Source organism: Limanda limanda, chromosome 22 (genome assembly GCF_963576545.1).
Source record: "Limanda limanda chromosome 22, fLimLim1.1, whole genome shotgun sequence".
Lineage (NCBI taxonomy): Eukaryota > Metazoa > Chordata > Actinopteri > Pleuronectiformes > Pleuronectidae > Limanda > Limanda limanda.
In genome coordinates, this window is record NC_083657.1 from 5,334,310 (window position 1) to 5,351,911 (window position 17,602).

General features: G+C 43.5%; 2 protein-coding genes across 2 annotated transcripts; one reads left to right on the top strand and one right to left on the bottom strand.

Moving 5' to 3' along the window:
- Positions 1-820: 820 nt before the first annotated feature.
- faah2b (fatty acid amide hydrolase 2b) lies at positions 821-8,649 on the top strand. The gene is made up of 11 exons (XM_061095796.1): positions 821-1,087; positions 1,946-2,028; positions 2,275-2,411; positions 3,674-3,883; positions 4,623-4,742; positions 4,862-4,997; positions 5,137-5,254; positions 5,342-5,461; positions 7,025-7,136; positions 7,275-7,463; positions 7,567-8,649. Exons 1-11 carry the CDS (start codon positions 902-904, stop codon positions 7,740-7,742), a joined length of 1,587 nt encoding a protein of 528 aa, XP_060951779.1. The 5' UTR covers positions 821-901; the 3' UTR covers positions 7,743-8,649.
- A 630-nt stretch (positions 8,650-9,279) lies between these two features.
- nelfa (negative elongation factor complex member A) lies at positions 9,280-15,861 on the bottom strand. Its single transcript, XM_061095795.1, has 11 exons — positions 15,622-15,861; positions 14,073-14,244; positions 13,407-13,568; positions 13,139-13,228; positions 12,891-13,018; positions 12,689-12,758; positions 11,685-11,773; positions 11,492-11,600; positions 11,069-11,397; positions 10,734-10,833; positions 9,280-10,081 (listed from the first exon to the last, which is right to left on the bottom strand). Exons 1-11 carry the CDS (start codon positions 15,829-15,831, stop codon positions 9,897-9,899), a joined length of 1,644 nt encoding a protein of 547 aa, XP_060951778.1. The 5' UTR covers positions 15,832-15,861; the 3' UTR covers positions 9,280-9,896.
- Positions 15,862-17,602: the final 1,741 nt, after the last annotated feature.

The following is a 17,602-nucleotide window of genomic DNA, read 5'->3' on the forward strand; positions in this document are numbered from 1 at the left end:
CTGCCCTCTAGTGTCCACACACAGTTCTGCCAGTGGCACCTGTTTGGTTTGACTTCATATTATTTAAGTCCAAAACCTTTGAACCATATCAGTTTGACTCTTCCACTAGTGAGATCATTTTATTATCTGAAGAAAACAGACCTGAACAGTTAATGAATAGATGTGTCTGGGTGAATATATAACCCTGGTTTCCTGGGTTTGCTTTAACGGAACACCGAATAATTCATGTTTAATTCATAGGTTATTAATATTTGATCACCTGTGAGACAGAGAGGTCATCGCCCCTGCCACAACAAATGACATCCGGTCATTATTGTCAAAATAAAACAGAAAGGCAACACTAACATATTGATCATTTGACAAATCAAATAATCACTGTTGATATTTTTTTCTATTGTGTTGAAACTCATCAAATATTCAAAACTTCACCAGGATTGACTGACATGCACAAAACATTGGTTGCAACCTATATTTAATATTTGATCACCTGTGAGACAGAGAGGTCATCGCCCCTGCCACAACAAATGACGTCCGGTCATTATTGTCAAAATAAAACAGAAATGCAATAATGTAAGCTTAAAGGTTATAATTGACCCAGGAAGTAGTGGTTTGATAAATAACGAAAAACATAAAGAACACTCACACCTCCACCGGCATAGTTGTGAATAGATAACGAGTGCATTTAAATTTCGGGGGGGAGGGCTGAACTCGTAGATATATATAAATAAGGGTGAATTTATGTCCCTGGTTGATGTGGACCTGTGGTGGCTTTATTTTGAAGGGACCTAACAAGGTATCCGGTCCTGTGCAGGAGGTTCAGGATCACTTGGAGAGTTCCGGACAAGCGGCGGCTCTCAGATCGCTTCACGCCCGGCCAGGCCTCGCTCCCCCCGGCGACACCATGGCTCCGACCCGCCGGGAGAGGCTCCAGATCTGGCTCTTCCAGGCAGTGATGGGCGCCCTCTTCACGCTGTTCCGGCTCTTCTCCCCCCGGACCCCCTGGAGCACGAAGAAGCTGCCGCCGATCCGCAACGATCTGCTGGAGGTGTCCGCGACGCAGCTCGGCCAGAGGATCCGGAGGAGAGAGGTGTGTTCCCGGGCACAGTCCGGTGACAGCCCGGCCCCGGACCCGGGCCTCCGCTGCTCTAACTGTTACCTTATATTAATTTACTGATATCAATTAATGATCATTTGGATTTAAAAAGTTATAACGGGTCCAAAAGTCTGAATTCTGGTGTTAGATTCATCTGAGTTTAGTTTAGTATTAAATCCACCTTAATTGTTTTTTAAATTTTAAATTGTATATACAACACAGCTGCACATCCGGTTTAATATTTACGGATGTTTTTACAAACAGTTTTATTTTGTTGCTATAAACCCTGAAAGCAGGCACGTGCACAGACATTTCCGGGGGCAGGTGCTCAAACCAAAAAAAAGGGCACCCATCGCCAAAATTATTTATGAGATTAAAAATAAAAATAATAAATAAATAAAAAACACAGGATATTTTCAACTTATATGTTTATTTTTGTTAACAAACTAACTCAAATTATTAAATTGAATAAAAAAAAGAATAAATGGCAGAAACACACAAAAGGTCATATTGTATAACCAAATAATATGTTAAATAATCAAAAAATATTCTAACTTAAAACTAGGGGTCTATCTGTGCACGTGCCTGCCTTAAAGTGAATCGTGTAACAGATTCACTATGGATTGACAACACACATATTCTCCTTATATATTTATATTATACTCTCATAAGTCTACAAACCCTTAAATCTGTTACACCTGTGGATCAACTACACACCTATACTCCTTATAATATCACTGTATCCCTCTATCTGTATAAGCTGTTTAAAGTGGACACTATATCATATATTTTAGATACTTTATGTATGTATATCAAGAAGCTTAAATAGGTCAATGTGTTGTGTGCCTGCAGGTGTCGAGTGTGGAGGTGGTGCAGGCTTACATCGACAGGATCCAGGAAGTCAACCCCTTCCTGAACGCTGTGGTTAAAGACAGGCAAGAAAGAACCAGTCTTCCTCATCATCTGACTCTTCATCGTTCTCATCTGCAAATCAATTCATGATGGAAATCAGTTACAGCCCCTTTGAGCCCACATGACTGTCGTGATGTACTTTATTGTCCACATTTGACTTTTGTAATTCCCTCCTCATGATATGTACAACGCCGCCACATTCCACAAGCTTAAAATCAAACCTTTTAAATCAGAAATTCAACATCGAGTTTATTTCCCTCCGTGTCCAGGTTCGCCGCCGCCCTCCAGGAGGCAGCGCAGGTGGATAAGCTGATCGAGGAGGAGACCGGAGGAGAGGAGGTGCTGGAGGACCGGCTGCCTCTACTGGGAGTCCCACTCTCTGTCAAAGAGTCCTTCGCCCTCCAGGGTAACATCCCAGAAATCCAATCTCCTGTCAGCTACTTGAAACCAGGCTATTCTCTGATAGTGTACTATTTTTGAATATGCACCAGCATTTATATCATTTATCCACCCACACCCACTCACTGGACTCTTAGCAGCTACTTAAGCTGCTTTTCAGACTTGAACTCCAGGAAATGTCCAAACTTTGGCTTTCACAGAAGGTAAAAGATAACCAATTTATTGATTTAAGATCAGTCTCATTTAGATCTAGTTCACTTAGAAATCTCAATATTTACTATTACAGATTATATAAGGAACAGTGAAGGTTTATAGAATTCTTGAAAGTGTAGAGGTTGGCAAATTCACTTATGCAACATTAATGATAGAACATTTGTGAAAGAAAAAAAACATTTATTATGAATAATAAAGTATAAAAACACAAACTACTAACAGAGTACGAACTAAAACAAAGATGTGTGTGTATGTAAATTAGGGTTCTTTCAAGATGGTGGCTGGTCACAGTTCACATCTTGATTAGCATGATTTCACAATGGTGGTTTGGCCCACTAAGGTTAACAGCGCCCCCCCCCCCCGACATTTAGCGGGGGTCTGAGCCAATGAGGTGAGGAGATATGCGGGCATCTGTGTGAATGGTAATCAGATAATGGAAGAGTCTGTGTAGAGCGTAACTAACATTAACTCTCATTTAACTAGTAACCACAATAACACAACACATATCAAACTTATAATATAATAATAATATTAAGCCCAGTATGTTACCAGTCCTTAGAAAGAGAGAAAGTTGCTCCGCAGTTCCTGGGAGACTGAGGTCCTTGCCTTTCTCAAGACAAAAAACCCATGCTTGTTCCAAGGCTTTGACCACATGTAGGCCGAGAAATATGCTCTTGGTTCCACAAAATCCATATCTCAACACACATGTTTTTACCAACAGTTTTATTTTGTTGCTATAAACCCTGAAAGCAGGCACGTGCACAGACTATATAAATGTGGTCTACATGTGGTCAAAGCCTTGGAACAAGCATGGGTTTTTTGTCTTGAGAAAGGCAAGGACCTCAGTCTCCCAGGAACTGCAGAGCAACTTTCTCCCTTTCTTAGGACTGGTAACATACTGGGCTTAATATTATTGTTATATTATATATTATATAAATCCATATCTCAACACACATCAACACCGTTTCCACAAAGAATGAGAGGAAAAAGCATTTTCTACAAATAAGAATGAGGTGTTTCGTTCTGTACCACAGTTGACACATGTCCGTCTTGCAGGCATGCCCAACACCACAGGTGTGGTCAGCAGGCGAAGAGTGGTGTCCGCCGTGGACGCTCCACCCGTGGCCCTCCTGAAGAGAGCCGGGGCCATACCGCTGGGAGTCACCAACACCAGCGAGCTGTGCATGTGGTGCGAGTCCCACAACCACCTGAGAGGCATCACCAACAACCCGTACGACCTGGGGAGGATACCGGGAGGAAGCTCAGGTCAGTGGCTGTTGTGTCTGGAAGAGAAAAGAGGGGAATCAGACACTTGTGAAGTTCAGAGGTGAGACGCTTTGGGTTGGACCCGGTCCCTTTGTCTCCGGGAGTAGTTGTGGTTTTACCTCAGAATCATATTACACTTCACTTGTTCACTTTGTGCAGACACACTAAGACAGAGGCCCTGGTTCTTTAAAGGGGAACTCCATCGATCTTTTCTCAGGCCTTTGTGACAGAGGCTTTGTGTTTTCAGGTCGTCTGCTCCTCTCTTCCACTCGCTCACGAACACGATACAACAGGAAGGCTTTTAGGGAATTTCCTCAAAAAACATTTAACTGATCTGGTTTAAGTGGTCAAAGGTCGTGATGAAGGAGCGTCTACTCAGCTGACGACCTCTGACCCAAACAGACTGATTCCTGGAATTATAAGTAGGATGGGCAAAACTTTAACAAGAAGCTTTTGATGACGATGCTTCTACACAGACTCTATCGGAGTAGTTCCTATTTCGAAAATAGAAAAGAGTGTTCACGATGTAATGAATAGAATAAGAGAAATGGAGGAATAAAGCAGGTTTACTCTTGTCTTGTGTTAGCCGGATAGACCTCAGACAATAAACCTTGTAATGCGGGACACGTTATCCAATTAGCTATAATCAAACAGGACTGAGGATCAAGCCGATCTCGTTGCCAGATCCTCCGACTTATCTCCTTCCCCTGTGTCTCTTGTTTTCCATGGCCGGCCTCAGGGGGAGAGGGCAGCATCCTGGGAGCGGCAGGCGCAGTCATCGGTATCGGCTCAGACATCGGCGGCAGCATCCGCATGCCCTGTTTCTTCAATGGAATATTTGGCCATAAAACCACTCCTGGTAACTATAGAAACCTATCTTGGATTCCAATCCACTGATTTCACTTGAGGTATATTAAAAATGCCGGTTTTATTTGAATTTTTACAGGATAAGATGAGATAATCCTTTTGTCTCTGCAGGTGTTGTATCTCCTGAGAACCAGTACCCTCCTTTCTCCGGCACACAAGGGGACTACGTCAGCACCGGGCCCATGTGCCGCTACGCCGAGGACCTGCTGCCCATGCTCAAGATCATGGCGGGACCCAACGCTCACAAGTAAGAGCTCAGCTAGTGTCTTATTCTCTCTCTACTACACTGAGAAGGTCTGATAAAGTCGTTGAGGTACGATGGCTCAAGACCGGCGTTGGTTCCCTACTGGTGATCTAACTCGCATTTGCTTTCACGCGTTTCACAGGTTGTCCTTAGACACGAAGGTCGACCTAAAGAAGGTTCGGTTCTTCACCATCCCTCACGATGGGGGCTCCGCTCTGTCGTACCCGGTCACCGAAGAGCTCCTGGACATCCAGAGGAAGGTGTGTTGAGTCCCTCTTGAACATAAAGTGTCTGACAACCAAACGGGAAGGTTTTTATAATCGATATCCTCATGCGATGTTCTCCAGGTGGTCGAGCGTCTGGAGGCCGATCTTGGAGTAAAAGTGGAAGAAGTGCAATTCCCTGAGCTACGCTACAGCTTCCAAATTTGGGACACCTACATGAGTCTGCCTGATCAGGAGGGAAAGGTGAGTCCGTCCAGACCAATGTCTCCAGGCATGTTTGCACAGAGAAGCTGTCGAACAACAGATAACCTGTTTTTTTTCCGCTTGTGGAATGAAGATAAACAGGAAAGACGGGAGAAAAAACGGCCGTTATTACTTTGCTGCTGCCAGAACTCTGGTGTATTCACATGTTTCTCAGGAAAAGAAAGCAGATCAAGCCTTGGCCGGAGCTTATTGTGGTCTGCTGCTGAGAAATGGTTCACTAATCTGTTCTCTCTCACTCACACACACACACAGAGAGAGAGTTGTGTTTCCATCACCTCACGTCGATTTGCATTTCCTGGAGAGACTTATCCTACAAATTTAATTTAAAATGTATTAGCTCCGTCAAATAGGTTATGATTTGGCTGCTCTCTGTTTGTTGGTTCATTAGTTTAACAGCAGGACGACACTGAAGCTACTGAAACGGGTCGAGAAAGAAACCTTTATATTCTTGTGTGGATCTGGACAAACGGCCAGAGATTAAAATGGAAATTACACGATGCAGACTTGCTCTTTGTCCCCATAGGAAGTCAAATGTGACGGAGCAGATGTGTCCCGACCACATGAGTTATAAAACCACACGGCGGATCCTTCGGTTTAACTTATAATGTATATATATTACCACAGTGTCATTACTTATTCACAGTGTCTTGACATGGAATATTTTAGATTCAGCTTCAGACGATTGTACATTTACTCAAGAGCTGTACCATTTTTTTGAGGTACTTGTAGTTCAATTAAGGATTTAGGTTTCATGTAACTTTATACTTCTGGACAGTTATTTAACAGCCGCTGTCACTTTACATGTCAGGTTAAGATTAAACATAAAGATAAATATGATAGATAGGATGTGACGCCTGACAGAAAACTGTATTTTTTTCAGTGTTGCCTTAAATAACTTGAGTTTCCTTTTCAAGGTTTGCAATTGAATGAAAACATCACTTTGTATTTTCACAAAGAATGAATATAAACTAATGTAGAAGAAGACACATTTATTAACTGAGCCACTTTCTGGGCCTGAGATCGAGGTTGGTAACCACTCGACTTCTGAATTTAAAGTGAGAATCCCAGACTTTCTTTACAAGGTCTGCAAAGTGAAGTGTTACTGCAGTGGAGAACAGCTGGATTACACACAGCTTATGACACAATAACCTCTTTGTTCTGGCTCCTTTCTCCTTTTACTCTGAGCTCAAGTGGATTTTAAATTGAGTGTTTTAAGCATCAAAGCTTCAAGATGATTTCACAAAGAGAGCATGCGGTTTTTCTTTTTCTAATATTTTATGTGCCGAGTTTTATTTATGCTCTGGAGCATTTCATGACTGTTAAATGGCTCGTTTCAAATTTAAAGTCCAATTGTTGAGACTTCACAGACAGGGTGCATCCAGGGCATTAACACAGGTGAATGCTTCCAGCCTGATAATGATTACTCTGCAGAAGGAACACCACTGTGTGCCAGTTAAAGATGATTTACACACTCGGTGGGTCTTTCATTGTGAACTTTGAAACAAAAAATCTGTTTGTGTTTACAATGTGACCTGGTTTCAGCCTCCTAGGCCGTTTGCTGAACTGATGGGGGAACCAGGACGACCGGTGTGGCCTGTGTGGGAGCTGCTGAAGTGGATAATGGGAAAGTCCGAGCACACCATGGCTGCTATTGGTAAGAGGGAAAACATGTATATGTCTTAAATCATTTCAACCACAGACTATAGCATTAAATAACCAATTCACCAGCTTCACTATGAAAGAATTATATTAACTTTGTTTTTAAAATGTGTGTGTGTGTGTGTGTGTTCAGCTCTGGCCCTGCTGGAGATGGCCCACGCGTCCAAACCCTCGCCCTTCTTCATCGAGCAGAAGGAGAATCTTCAGAAGAAGGTGGACAAGCTGTTGGGCACCGACGGCGTTTTTCTTTACCCCCCACACCCGAGAACGGCCCCCAAGCACCACCACCCGCTTTTCAGACCCTTTGACTTTGCCTACACCGGTCAGTGATCATATTTCAACTCTCCTAACACGGTGTGAAGGGGTTTTTCCACTTACCTTATCTTTATTTCCGAACCATTTCATCCCTTCCTCTCGATCCGCAGGTGTCATCAATATCCTCGGGCTGCCGGTCACCCAGGTTCCTCTGGGCCTGGGCGAGGAGGGTCTGCCGCTGGGCGTGCAGGTCGTGGCCGGGAAGCTGCAGGACCGCCTCACCCTGGCCGTGGCGCTGCACCTGGAGAAGGCGTTCGGCGGCTGGAGGGAACCTGGAGCCGTGTAAAACTCAAGCCTTGTACCAAATCTCCACACGGGAGCCTGTAGTACACAATCAAACCAAGAGGGTCAATCAATGCACTGAATGTTGTAGATTCCAACATTACTTTGTGCTAATGGAGATCTACCACTCTGCGAGGTGATTCTACCGTCCGCCCTGTTCAGGGACTGTAATGTTGTGAAAATAAGCTTTAATAATCCTTACAATTTCAATAGGGCCCTAAAAATAAACCCGTTGATTCTTGAATATCTTAAATCAAACATTCACATTATCAAAGACAAGGGTTTTGTGCAGATAATGTTTTACTACTCCAGTGAAATATGGAACTCTAGATTCATTTTAAGAATTGTCTGTACACTCTGGTTTTACCTCATTTTTTTAAACCAGCAGCTGTACAGTTACACACACACACACACATGTTCAGTAGACGCACTGTTACTGTTCCAACTCTCTACTGGTCACTCCCACGATTCCAATTTAAAATGGCCCCACCCACACACAGGTTGTTCCTGCTCAGACTGATCAGCCCTGCCAGAGGCATGCTGGGAGTTTGTCACCTGACTCCTCAGACAAGTGACCTTTGTCCTCTGCCTGCAGGCGCACCTGATCTAGTGAGGAAACAACCGCCCAAGGTAAAGAAAGGTGTGTGTGGGACCTTTTAAACCCGTATCTAATACTCTCCATGTATCATACTGTTATATATATATATATGTACATATATATATAGAGAGAGATGATAAAAAGGAAAACTCACCGGACATCAATAATGGACGACAACAAATGTTTTTACACGCTGACGAAGTTGTGCTAAACCTTTGTTGTGTGATAATATGAATGTTGCACTGGAAGTTAATTGTGGCGCCGGTTTTTGCTGCAACTCGTTTGTTTCTGCAAATAAAATTAAAACAAATTCCGTCTGAATGTTTTTCTCTCGTTTATACAACTTCACATCTTCTTAATGAGCGGAAACATATTGTTGCAGCAGGTGCTCGGGTCCGGGAGGAAAAGGTCCGGGTGGAATCCCAGCGGCACCGAACCAGGAAGAAATATTGTTAATGTGAAGAGAGGTGTCCTGGAAATAGTTGTAAATACAAAGCACTATAGACAGAAATAAATCGATAAATGAAGCCTGGACTGTATAAAAAGATGGACCAAATCATCTTGACTGCCCCCTGGTGGCTGGACGCAGTATCTGTCAGAGGCTCATTTAATAGATGAAATCAAATGTGTCAGAAGCAGGAGATGATAGTAACTGTATCAGGGATATTTCAGCTTTACTTCTGTACAACAGGAGGTCAATGAGACGCGTCGGCCATCTTTGTACACAGTCTATTGTATTAACCAGTTTTAAGTTAGTACAGTAGATCCAACACTTTTTCTCGCTTTTCTCTTCGGTTTAATGTTGCTAAAAAAAACTGTGGCACTGTCTTTATGTTAATGAACAAGAAACACTTGTAGAAGAAACAAAACACAAATAGAGGGACTCGTTGACAGCTCAAAAAGCAAATGCTCAAATTGAGAAAGAACGATGAGAAATGTCCTCTTGGAGTCCGTTGTTTTTTTTTATTTTCTTCCCTTTTAATAAAAGGATAAAATGATTCAACATCTACCAGAAGCCTCGACAGCACTGAGAATTATTTACTTCTCATCTCTTTTTTTTTTGGTCACCTCTGGGGCGATGGTCATTATCGTTCTGTTTCCTGTCACAAACCCCAAGGTAGAATAAGATGAATGTGACATTAATACAAAAAAAAACCAAACACATATTGTCTTTCCCGACTCGAGATATGCTTGTACTCCAGAGTACAAAGATGTTGAGGTGCCTGCCGTGAGAATGATTCCTCTGCACAGACTCGTGTGACCCCTCCCGACCACGCTCAGGAATCGGAGGCCACTTTTAAAAAAAACAGAAACGATAAAAAGGGAAACAACCAAAACAAAAAAAGGTACAGAAATATTCTTCGGAGTCCTGCATTTTGGCGGTGCAGGAAAAGGGAGGATCTCTCTCTCCTTGACCATCTCTCACCCCCCCGCTGCTCGATTTGGCCCAGACATGATTGCAAATACTTGTATGTGTGTAAACATGGTTTTTTTCTTTTCTTTTAGAAGTGGATAAGAACTTTTGGGTGTGGGATTTTGTTTCCGAGCGATCGAGGCGCCTCAGGAGGTGTTGGTGATGGGTTTGTATTTCTTGAGGCGGGTCCACTGTCCTGTGGAGTAGTTCATTTCGAAGACCGTGTCCACCAGCATGGTGGTGCTGCCGGTGCCGTCGGCTTTGGGCAGAACCTCCGTGTGTTCGCTCAGCTTGATCTGGATGATGTCCCCCTGCTCCGGGCACGGGTTCTCTGCAGGACAGGAGGCGGCAGATGGGCCAGTGTTAACATTATGGAGGTACATTCACTGCAATTAATGGGACTCTTACCTTTGTTGCATTTTTACACTTTTTGTGGATAAGGTTAAATTGGTATTAATAAGGTAATGACACTCTAAAATGCAAGACAGACCCACCAGGAGTTAAAGCAAACAATTATTTCACTCTCGTAATATTTAGTGAAAACTTCAACCAATAAAATTCTTCGGACCGAAGGACCTTATTGGCCGACAGACCTGTCTGTTTGCTGCATGGAAACAGACAGGAAGCCCGTCTGCTTCTTCTGGCGCATTCGGGCCCGCGTCATCAAGGCGCGTCCTCAACTATAGGGTTTGTTTTGATTCCACGGCAGACAGTAGCGAGTAGCGACCGTATCGACCGTAGCGACTGACGATGGCAGACCAAAGTGGTCCACGGCGTACTGAAACAGCCGCTCCCAGGGGGAAAAACAAAAGAAAAAACACAGCGGATGGGAACGAGGGGGTGGGGCATTGGAGGAAGGCGGGATGATTCGAATGTGCTGTAATTCTCAAATGCAACAAAGGTAAGAGTCCCTTTAATGGACTGTAGTGAATTTATTTTGCTTTAAATTAAACAAATAAACTGCAGGGGGCGATGGTGTGTACCTCTGGATCCGGCCATGAAGCCCAGGATCAGGGCCTTCTCGGGTCTGGTGACCTTGTTGGCCGTCTTGAACATCTCCTGGGCCGCGTACATCTGGTCCCTCTGATGAGGAGAAACACGTGGAAGAGAATATTGATTTGATATTGTATAGATCAACTATAACCCTTTATGATAAATAACTATAAATACATAGTAACAACCAAGTATATAGAACTTGAAAACAAGTAAAATTGTAAACACTAGTTCACATATTTTGTTTATTTCGTAAACTCATTGACAGATTCAGTGCTGGGAGGAGAATATGTAACCAAACTCCCCCGACTCTTGTCCACCTTACCGTGAGTGAGAGATTCTTTTTGGGCTGGGGCGCTGCTGGTGTAGGGGTGGGTGCTGGGGTGGGCGTCTGCGGCGTGCTGGGAGGCTGGGTGGGGGTCTCCGGTTGGCTGGCAGTGGCAGCGGCTGGGGGCCCGTTGCTGGCGGGGGTGGACGCCGGCGTGCTGGGGGACGTGGGCGTGGCCGGGTTAGCCGTGGTGCTGGCGTTGTACATCGGCGTCCTCTGTTTGTACTGGCCCGGTAAGGTGGGGGTGGCGCCGGCGCCCGCCGTTGCCGACTCCTCCGGTTGGCGAGCCGACTGCAGCGTGTCTCGACCCGAGCCGCCGGCGTTCGCTTTGGAAAAGAAGGATGAAGAGAACGTGAGATAACAGGGAAAATCTCCTCTGTGTGGAAACAAAGAATAAAAAGCAGCGCGGCGGTGTCTGACCTGGCTGAGCCTCGGAGCTGGGAATGTAAGAGGAAGAGGGAACCATGCTGGGGGTGGCCGGCATGTAACTGGTTGACGGCAGAGGATTCTCGTTAAGTGCCCCGAGTTTCTGAAAAACAAAACAATTAGCAGGTTTGAAAACAGAACTGAACGATACGATGGGGGGGAAGTGTGAGACAAAGTAGTGAAGTACTTGTGCGGAGCCGAGGCCGGCAGCATAGTCCGGTGTGGTGTTCTCCACCACAGCTTCTTCTTTGGCTGCTTTCTCTCCGGCCTCCGTTTCTGCAGCAGAGAAAAAATATCAAGTACAAACCAGTTCAGTGACACATAGGGTTGCAAAGGGGTGGAAAGTTTCCACGGGAATATTAAGCTCGGGAATTTTGAAAAAAAAAAAAAACTATGCAAATTAAACGCTGAGCAATAAAAACATCATTCCAAACTCTATTTTAAAGATGTATGGAACGCAGCACACTCTGCACGTTGAATTTCAACCCTCCACTGTGCATTCTTCCATCACATGCACAGATAATTCCCAGCATCCTTCACTCTACAGCAGGGCTACTGAGGCCTGCTGTAGTGTGCAGGACTAGTCAGGTAAGTTTCGATGATATTACTGGGAAATTATATTAGCATGCTGATTGAGGATTGTTCATCTGTTCATCTAGCATATTTCCATTCATTTATCCATCAAGTGTTAAATATTTTTGCAGACTATTCCAATTGTTTGGCTAACTATTTATATCTCTGGCATTGCATTAGTGTTTTTTTACAAACTTTTTTTTCATCTTATTCTACAGAACAATGCCACGTGCACTCTCTCATGTGTGGAGACATTTCACCCCATCCAATGTAGAAGGAAAGGCTGTGTACATTTGCAAATACTGTGCAAAGACCTATGTTAAGAATGACACAACGATGCAGAAGCATATAGTCAAGTTCCTCAAGGGCTCAAATCAGCCTATGACACAACAATAAAAAATGTTTATATTTATGTCTGTATATGACAAGGTAAATTCAGTAAGAATAAATTACCCACAACATTTCCAGTTTATTCCCGTTAATTCCCGTTAATTCCCATGGAAAGTTTCCAACTTTGAATATTCCCGGAATTTTTCAACCCTACACATCTTCAGGAGAAAGATGTTCGAGGCGTAGCTGTGAAACTTGGAACGATGGAAGGCAGGAGAAAATAGTTACCCAAAGTCTTTCTTCTCCTCTTAGCTTCTCTTCCAGCTCCGACCACGTCCAGCTCGGAAATATCTAACAGCTGGAGGAGGGAAGAAAGAACAGGATGAGAAAACTCATGACCTCCCAGCTGCTGCAGGGACTGAGGGAAACTAAAACACTGTCAAATCTGTTCACACAGCATTTATGATGGGAACTTTAACAAGGAAATTACCTTGACCCCCCTCTCCTTGCGCAGGGGTGTCCGTGCAGGCGCTACTGGTGTGCGGTTACTGGGAGGGCTGAACATACTGGGAGCAGTGGGGCTGCGGAACGGAGCCTTGGGGATTCCCTTGAGAGGAGCTGTGAAGCAGATAGTGAGACATCATCTCTTTAGGCGCCTAAATATGAACTTAGAAATTCGATTTTCTCTTCAAATTAACCAATTGGCTTCAAAGAAGTGAATTCATTGGTCTAACTCACTTGTAGTGTCAATCTTTTTGACCAGTCCTCTCCCTTTAGCGTGAAAAGGCACTCCGGCTGTCTTCTTCAGCTGTTGGGCTGTTTCCGTGGCTGGAACACAGATAAATATACAGAAGATGTAACTTCAACATTACAAGTCTGAGGGAATCTTTTATACCACTGTGGTAGAAATGATCAACAGATGTCTTTTTACAATCGTAGCTGGTGCCCAACAACCAATCTCAAAATGCCAAAACCAGACCAAGAAAGGTCAAAGTTAGCAACTTACATTTCTGTAGCAGCTCAGCTCTGAGGGTTGCACTCTTCGGCTTCCTCTTCAGCTGGAAATGTTTGACGGGGGGTGTGAGGGGTCCGACCAGGGTGGTCAACGCACTCTTGTTCAGGTACTGGCACTCCAGAGGAAGCATGGCCGACGCCTCACACTCACTCACTGAGGACGATAAAGAAGCAACTGTTTATGAATATACAGCAGATTAATAAAGTTGATCCTTTAATAAAACAAGGAATCAACGTTGAGCCATCTCTTCCAAATATGCATTACACTCCTCAAATGTAGTTAACGCACACATCATCCTCTCTATAGACGTTTTATTAACCCTTTAATAAACTTGTTCACCATAAAGACTAGCAGAGCGTGTTTGATATAATTGTGTCATAACAGGTGATGGTTGTAAATAAACCTTGTCGACTCATGGAAGAAGTTTTCAGACGATCTCTTCAGCAGAAATGGGAAATTTATCCAACAGGTGTAAAACCTCCCACTTCACAAGAGGCTGAGGTGTATTCCAACCCAACTGTCCTACATGTCCAGATAAGTTTAATCTCTATCTACAAAGATCACCTCATCATAAACGTTAGCTCGTGTTGACCTGACATGACCTCTGACCTATGTAGAGAACACGTGTGTGACTAATTGACCCACCCACCCACCCACCTTTCTCCCTGAGCTCGCCGAGGATGTCCTGCACATTAGGATTCTGCTCCTCCAGGTCCAGGTTGAGCGAGCCGGTCTCGGGGAAGGACTTGAGGATGTCAGCGACCATCAGGACCCACGGCTCCGAGTCCACGGTGGCCAGCTGGATGATCTCCGACAGGGCCTCCTTCATCTGGAGAGAGAGGTTCCACAGCTTTAAATCACAGAGGATAAACTTACTCTGCATGAAAAGACTGTTTTTTATACGTTTTTTGAACAGATATAGTGATTTTTATTGATCACTATCGCTCCAGATTCACAATGAAATCAATTCACGCATTTTACAGACAAAACAAAAACTAATAATTATACAAATCAATAGTGGAGAATATTGTCACCTCATTATATATACTCAGTCACATTTTAGATGTTTCTTTACATGTGTGAACATAATTAGCGTTACATGCTAATATGTTACACCAAGTTTAGGGTGGCATCTTTTATCCTTGCCATCAATTATAGTCGTTCTATTAGTATATGACAACTTTTGTAGTCTTGGTATTGATCTTACTGTTTTATTATTGATAATTTCATCAGGCATGTATCTTCAGCTGCTTCCTTTTCCAGATTTAAACCATGTATATTATTAAATTGTTATGTTTGATCTTGCTTTGAACTTTTTAAACAACATCTTGCTGTTTAACCGCCTGTTCCTGTCTTTTTATGTTGTGTTTTAAGTAAAGCACAGAGGTTGTGTTATTGATCACTTTGTCCATTCTTTGTAATATAGTTAGTGGATATTTATACATGCATAGTTAATGGTTATTTATACATTCAAACATAATCTACATGTGTGTTTGTTATTGATGATTTCCCATGACAACCTGTGGGAGTTCCTCTCGCAGCGTGTTTACATTCCTCCGCCTGAATAAAGCTCCATCACATCCCGTCTAACGGACCGTGGAGCTCCCGGGTGTCCCGCTCCATCACTCCCGGGTCGGGTGAGGACATGCAGGGACCCCGGGGAGCGTGTCCCGAAGCCCCGGGCGGGTAGCGGAGGACCTGCGGGGCCGAGGCAGGCACCGCCCGGCTGGCACCGCCCTCCCGCCCGGCTGCTGCTCCGCTCCCCTCCGCCCATCCCACCACCATCATGTCTGGACCCGGGCTAGCGGGCTAATGTCTCCCGTCGACGCCGCTAAGCCTCCGCGGGGAGGAACCCTCTCTCATCCCGCAGATAAGTTAGCTGTGAACCCGCTCAACTTCTACATAGCTCGTTTAAAACCTTAACTTTCTTCATTTGGGAGTTTAGAAACTTTGAGATAAGTAGTTTGTAGCGTTTACTTTCAATTTTAACAGTCGCCTGTAGCCAGAGAGAAGCTAAGCTAATGCTAACTCCACATAGTTAAACGCGGGGTTAGATGATTTAAAATCGGATTGAAACACCTCCAGGAGGAGTAAGGGCTTCACAGGGAGCCACTAACCCAGCACAGGGGCTCTGCTTCCCCGCATGCATGCCCGGGTTTGCCACCCTCACTCCCCGCCAGGCTAACACGCTAGCTCCGCGGCTCACCTCGTCCACGGTCCGCCGGGGGAGGTGCAGCATCCCGAGCAGCAGCTTCAGCTTCACCGGCGGCGACAGGCTGGAGAAGCACAGGCGGATGTTGTCGATGACCGACACGGTGAGAAGGGAGGCGATGCTCGGCGGCGTCCACAGCTCGTCCGTGGAGCCCAGCTTGTTGTGAAGCCACAGGCCGGTGTCGCTGTCCTTCATCGACGCCATCTTGGAAAAAGAAGTGTTTTGAGTGCGGGCATTTTAACGGGCTACCTAAGAAAAACAGCAGTCAGGACCCCGCCCACACCGGGGGGGAGGAGGGAGGGGGGGAGATGTGCTCCATCAGCAGAGCGAGTGAAACATCTGGGTTCAGAAACAGCTGTAATTCAAATGTTAAACACTTTGACTGTGTCTGGTTTCATTGATTTGTTAATAAAGTTTTTCAACTGGATAATGCAGATGTGTTTGGGTTTAACCACTGTTACCTACCACTACATATTCTTATATAGTTATATACAGTGGTGTATAAAGTATTTGAAAACTATACTTGAGTAAAAGTACAGTTACTTACCTGAAAGTGACTTTGGTAAAAGTAAAAGTCCCCCGTCAGAAAATGACTTGAGTAAAAGTCTTAAAGTCGCTCATATTAAAAGTACGTAAGTATCAAAAGTATCTGGTGTTGAAATGTACTTATGTATCAAACGTAAAAGTTCAAGTACCAAAATTAAAAATGCTAAGTGCTTTTTATAGTAATCCTATACAGACACAAAACAACCCAAAATGTTTCTCCTCAAGATTTATCTCAACTGACGGAAAAATTATAACAACAATATGAATATAATGTTTATAATGTATAATTTTACAAATTTTGAACCCTAGACATGAGACAGAAGTAGAAAGTACAGATATTTTTGATTAAATGTAACGAGTAAAAGTAAAAAGTCTTCAGGAAAATAAATACTCAAGTAAAGTACAGATATGTGAAAAATCTACTTAAGTACAGTAACAAAGTATTTCTACTTCGTTACTTCCCACCACTGGTTATATATGTATATATTTTTGTTGTTTTATATATATATATTTTATTGTACTTTCCACTCCAGCAGCACAAGAACACTTCCCTACTGGACACTGACACAATCACATCATTGCATTCCATTCCTGTATTTGTAAATATTTTCTCCGTATCTGATTTTTGTATGTATGTCAGTGAGGTGTTTAAGTGTATAAGCTACTGGATGATCTAAATTTCCCTCAGGATTAATAAAGTATCCATCTATCTATCTATCTATCATCTAAAGTGCACGTCTTCTCATTTAGCTCTTTTTAAAAGATTAAATTAGAATCTTGATTAGAAACTGGTTTTACTCATGTGACTGGTTTGTTTACACACAACTGAAGCAGCATATGACAAGGGTGTATTTTTATCTTTATCATAACAACACCACGTCCATATCTTTTTTGTCACGATGAAACAGCAATAATAGTTGAAAGTCTTGAAAATCACCATATCTTGAATTATTACAGGCACTGACAGACAGTGAGGCCCTATTGAAATTGTAAGGATTATTATTATTATTTTTCTGGCAAATGATTGGCTTTTTGAGGCCTTTAACATGCTCATATTCTTACCAAAATTAGAAAGTGGTGAAAATGTACGTATTCTGGAGGAATTTTCAATGGGCGTCACAAAATGGCTCAACGGTGCCCCCCCGAGACCCCTGGAAACGTGTTCACATCAAACAAAAATCGATACACAGGTGTGTAATTCATGACCAGACAAACAAAAAAGCCTTTAGGTGCAATTGGAAAAACGCAACAGAAAGCCTGCTATTTTGCATTTAGTCGCCATTTTGGCCATAGTCCATATTTTTACTTTGAGGTACTTGTCCCAGGGCTTTCATCAGATCAACTTCAAATTGAGATGAGTGTCATCGCAGCAAGACGGAGATACAAAGTTACCAAAAGATTGATTTTTCGTCACACCATTAAAACACAA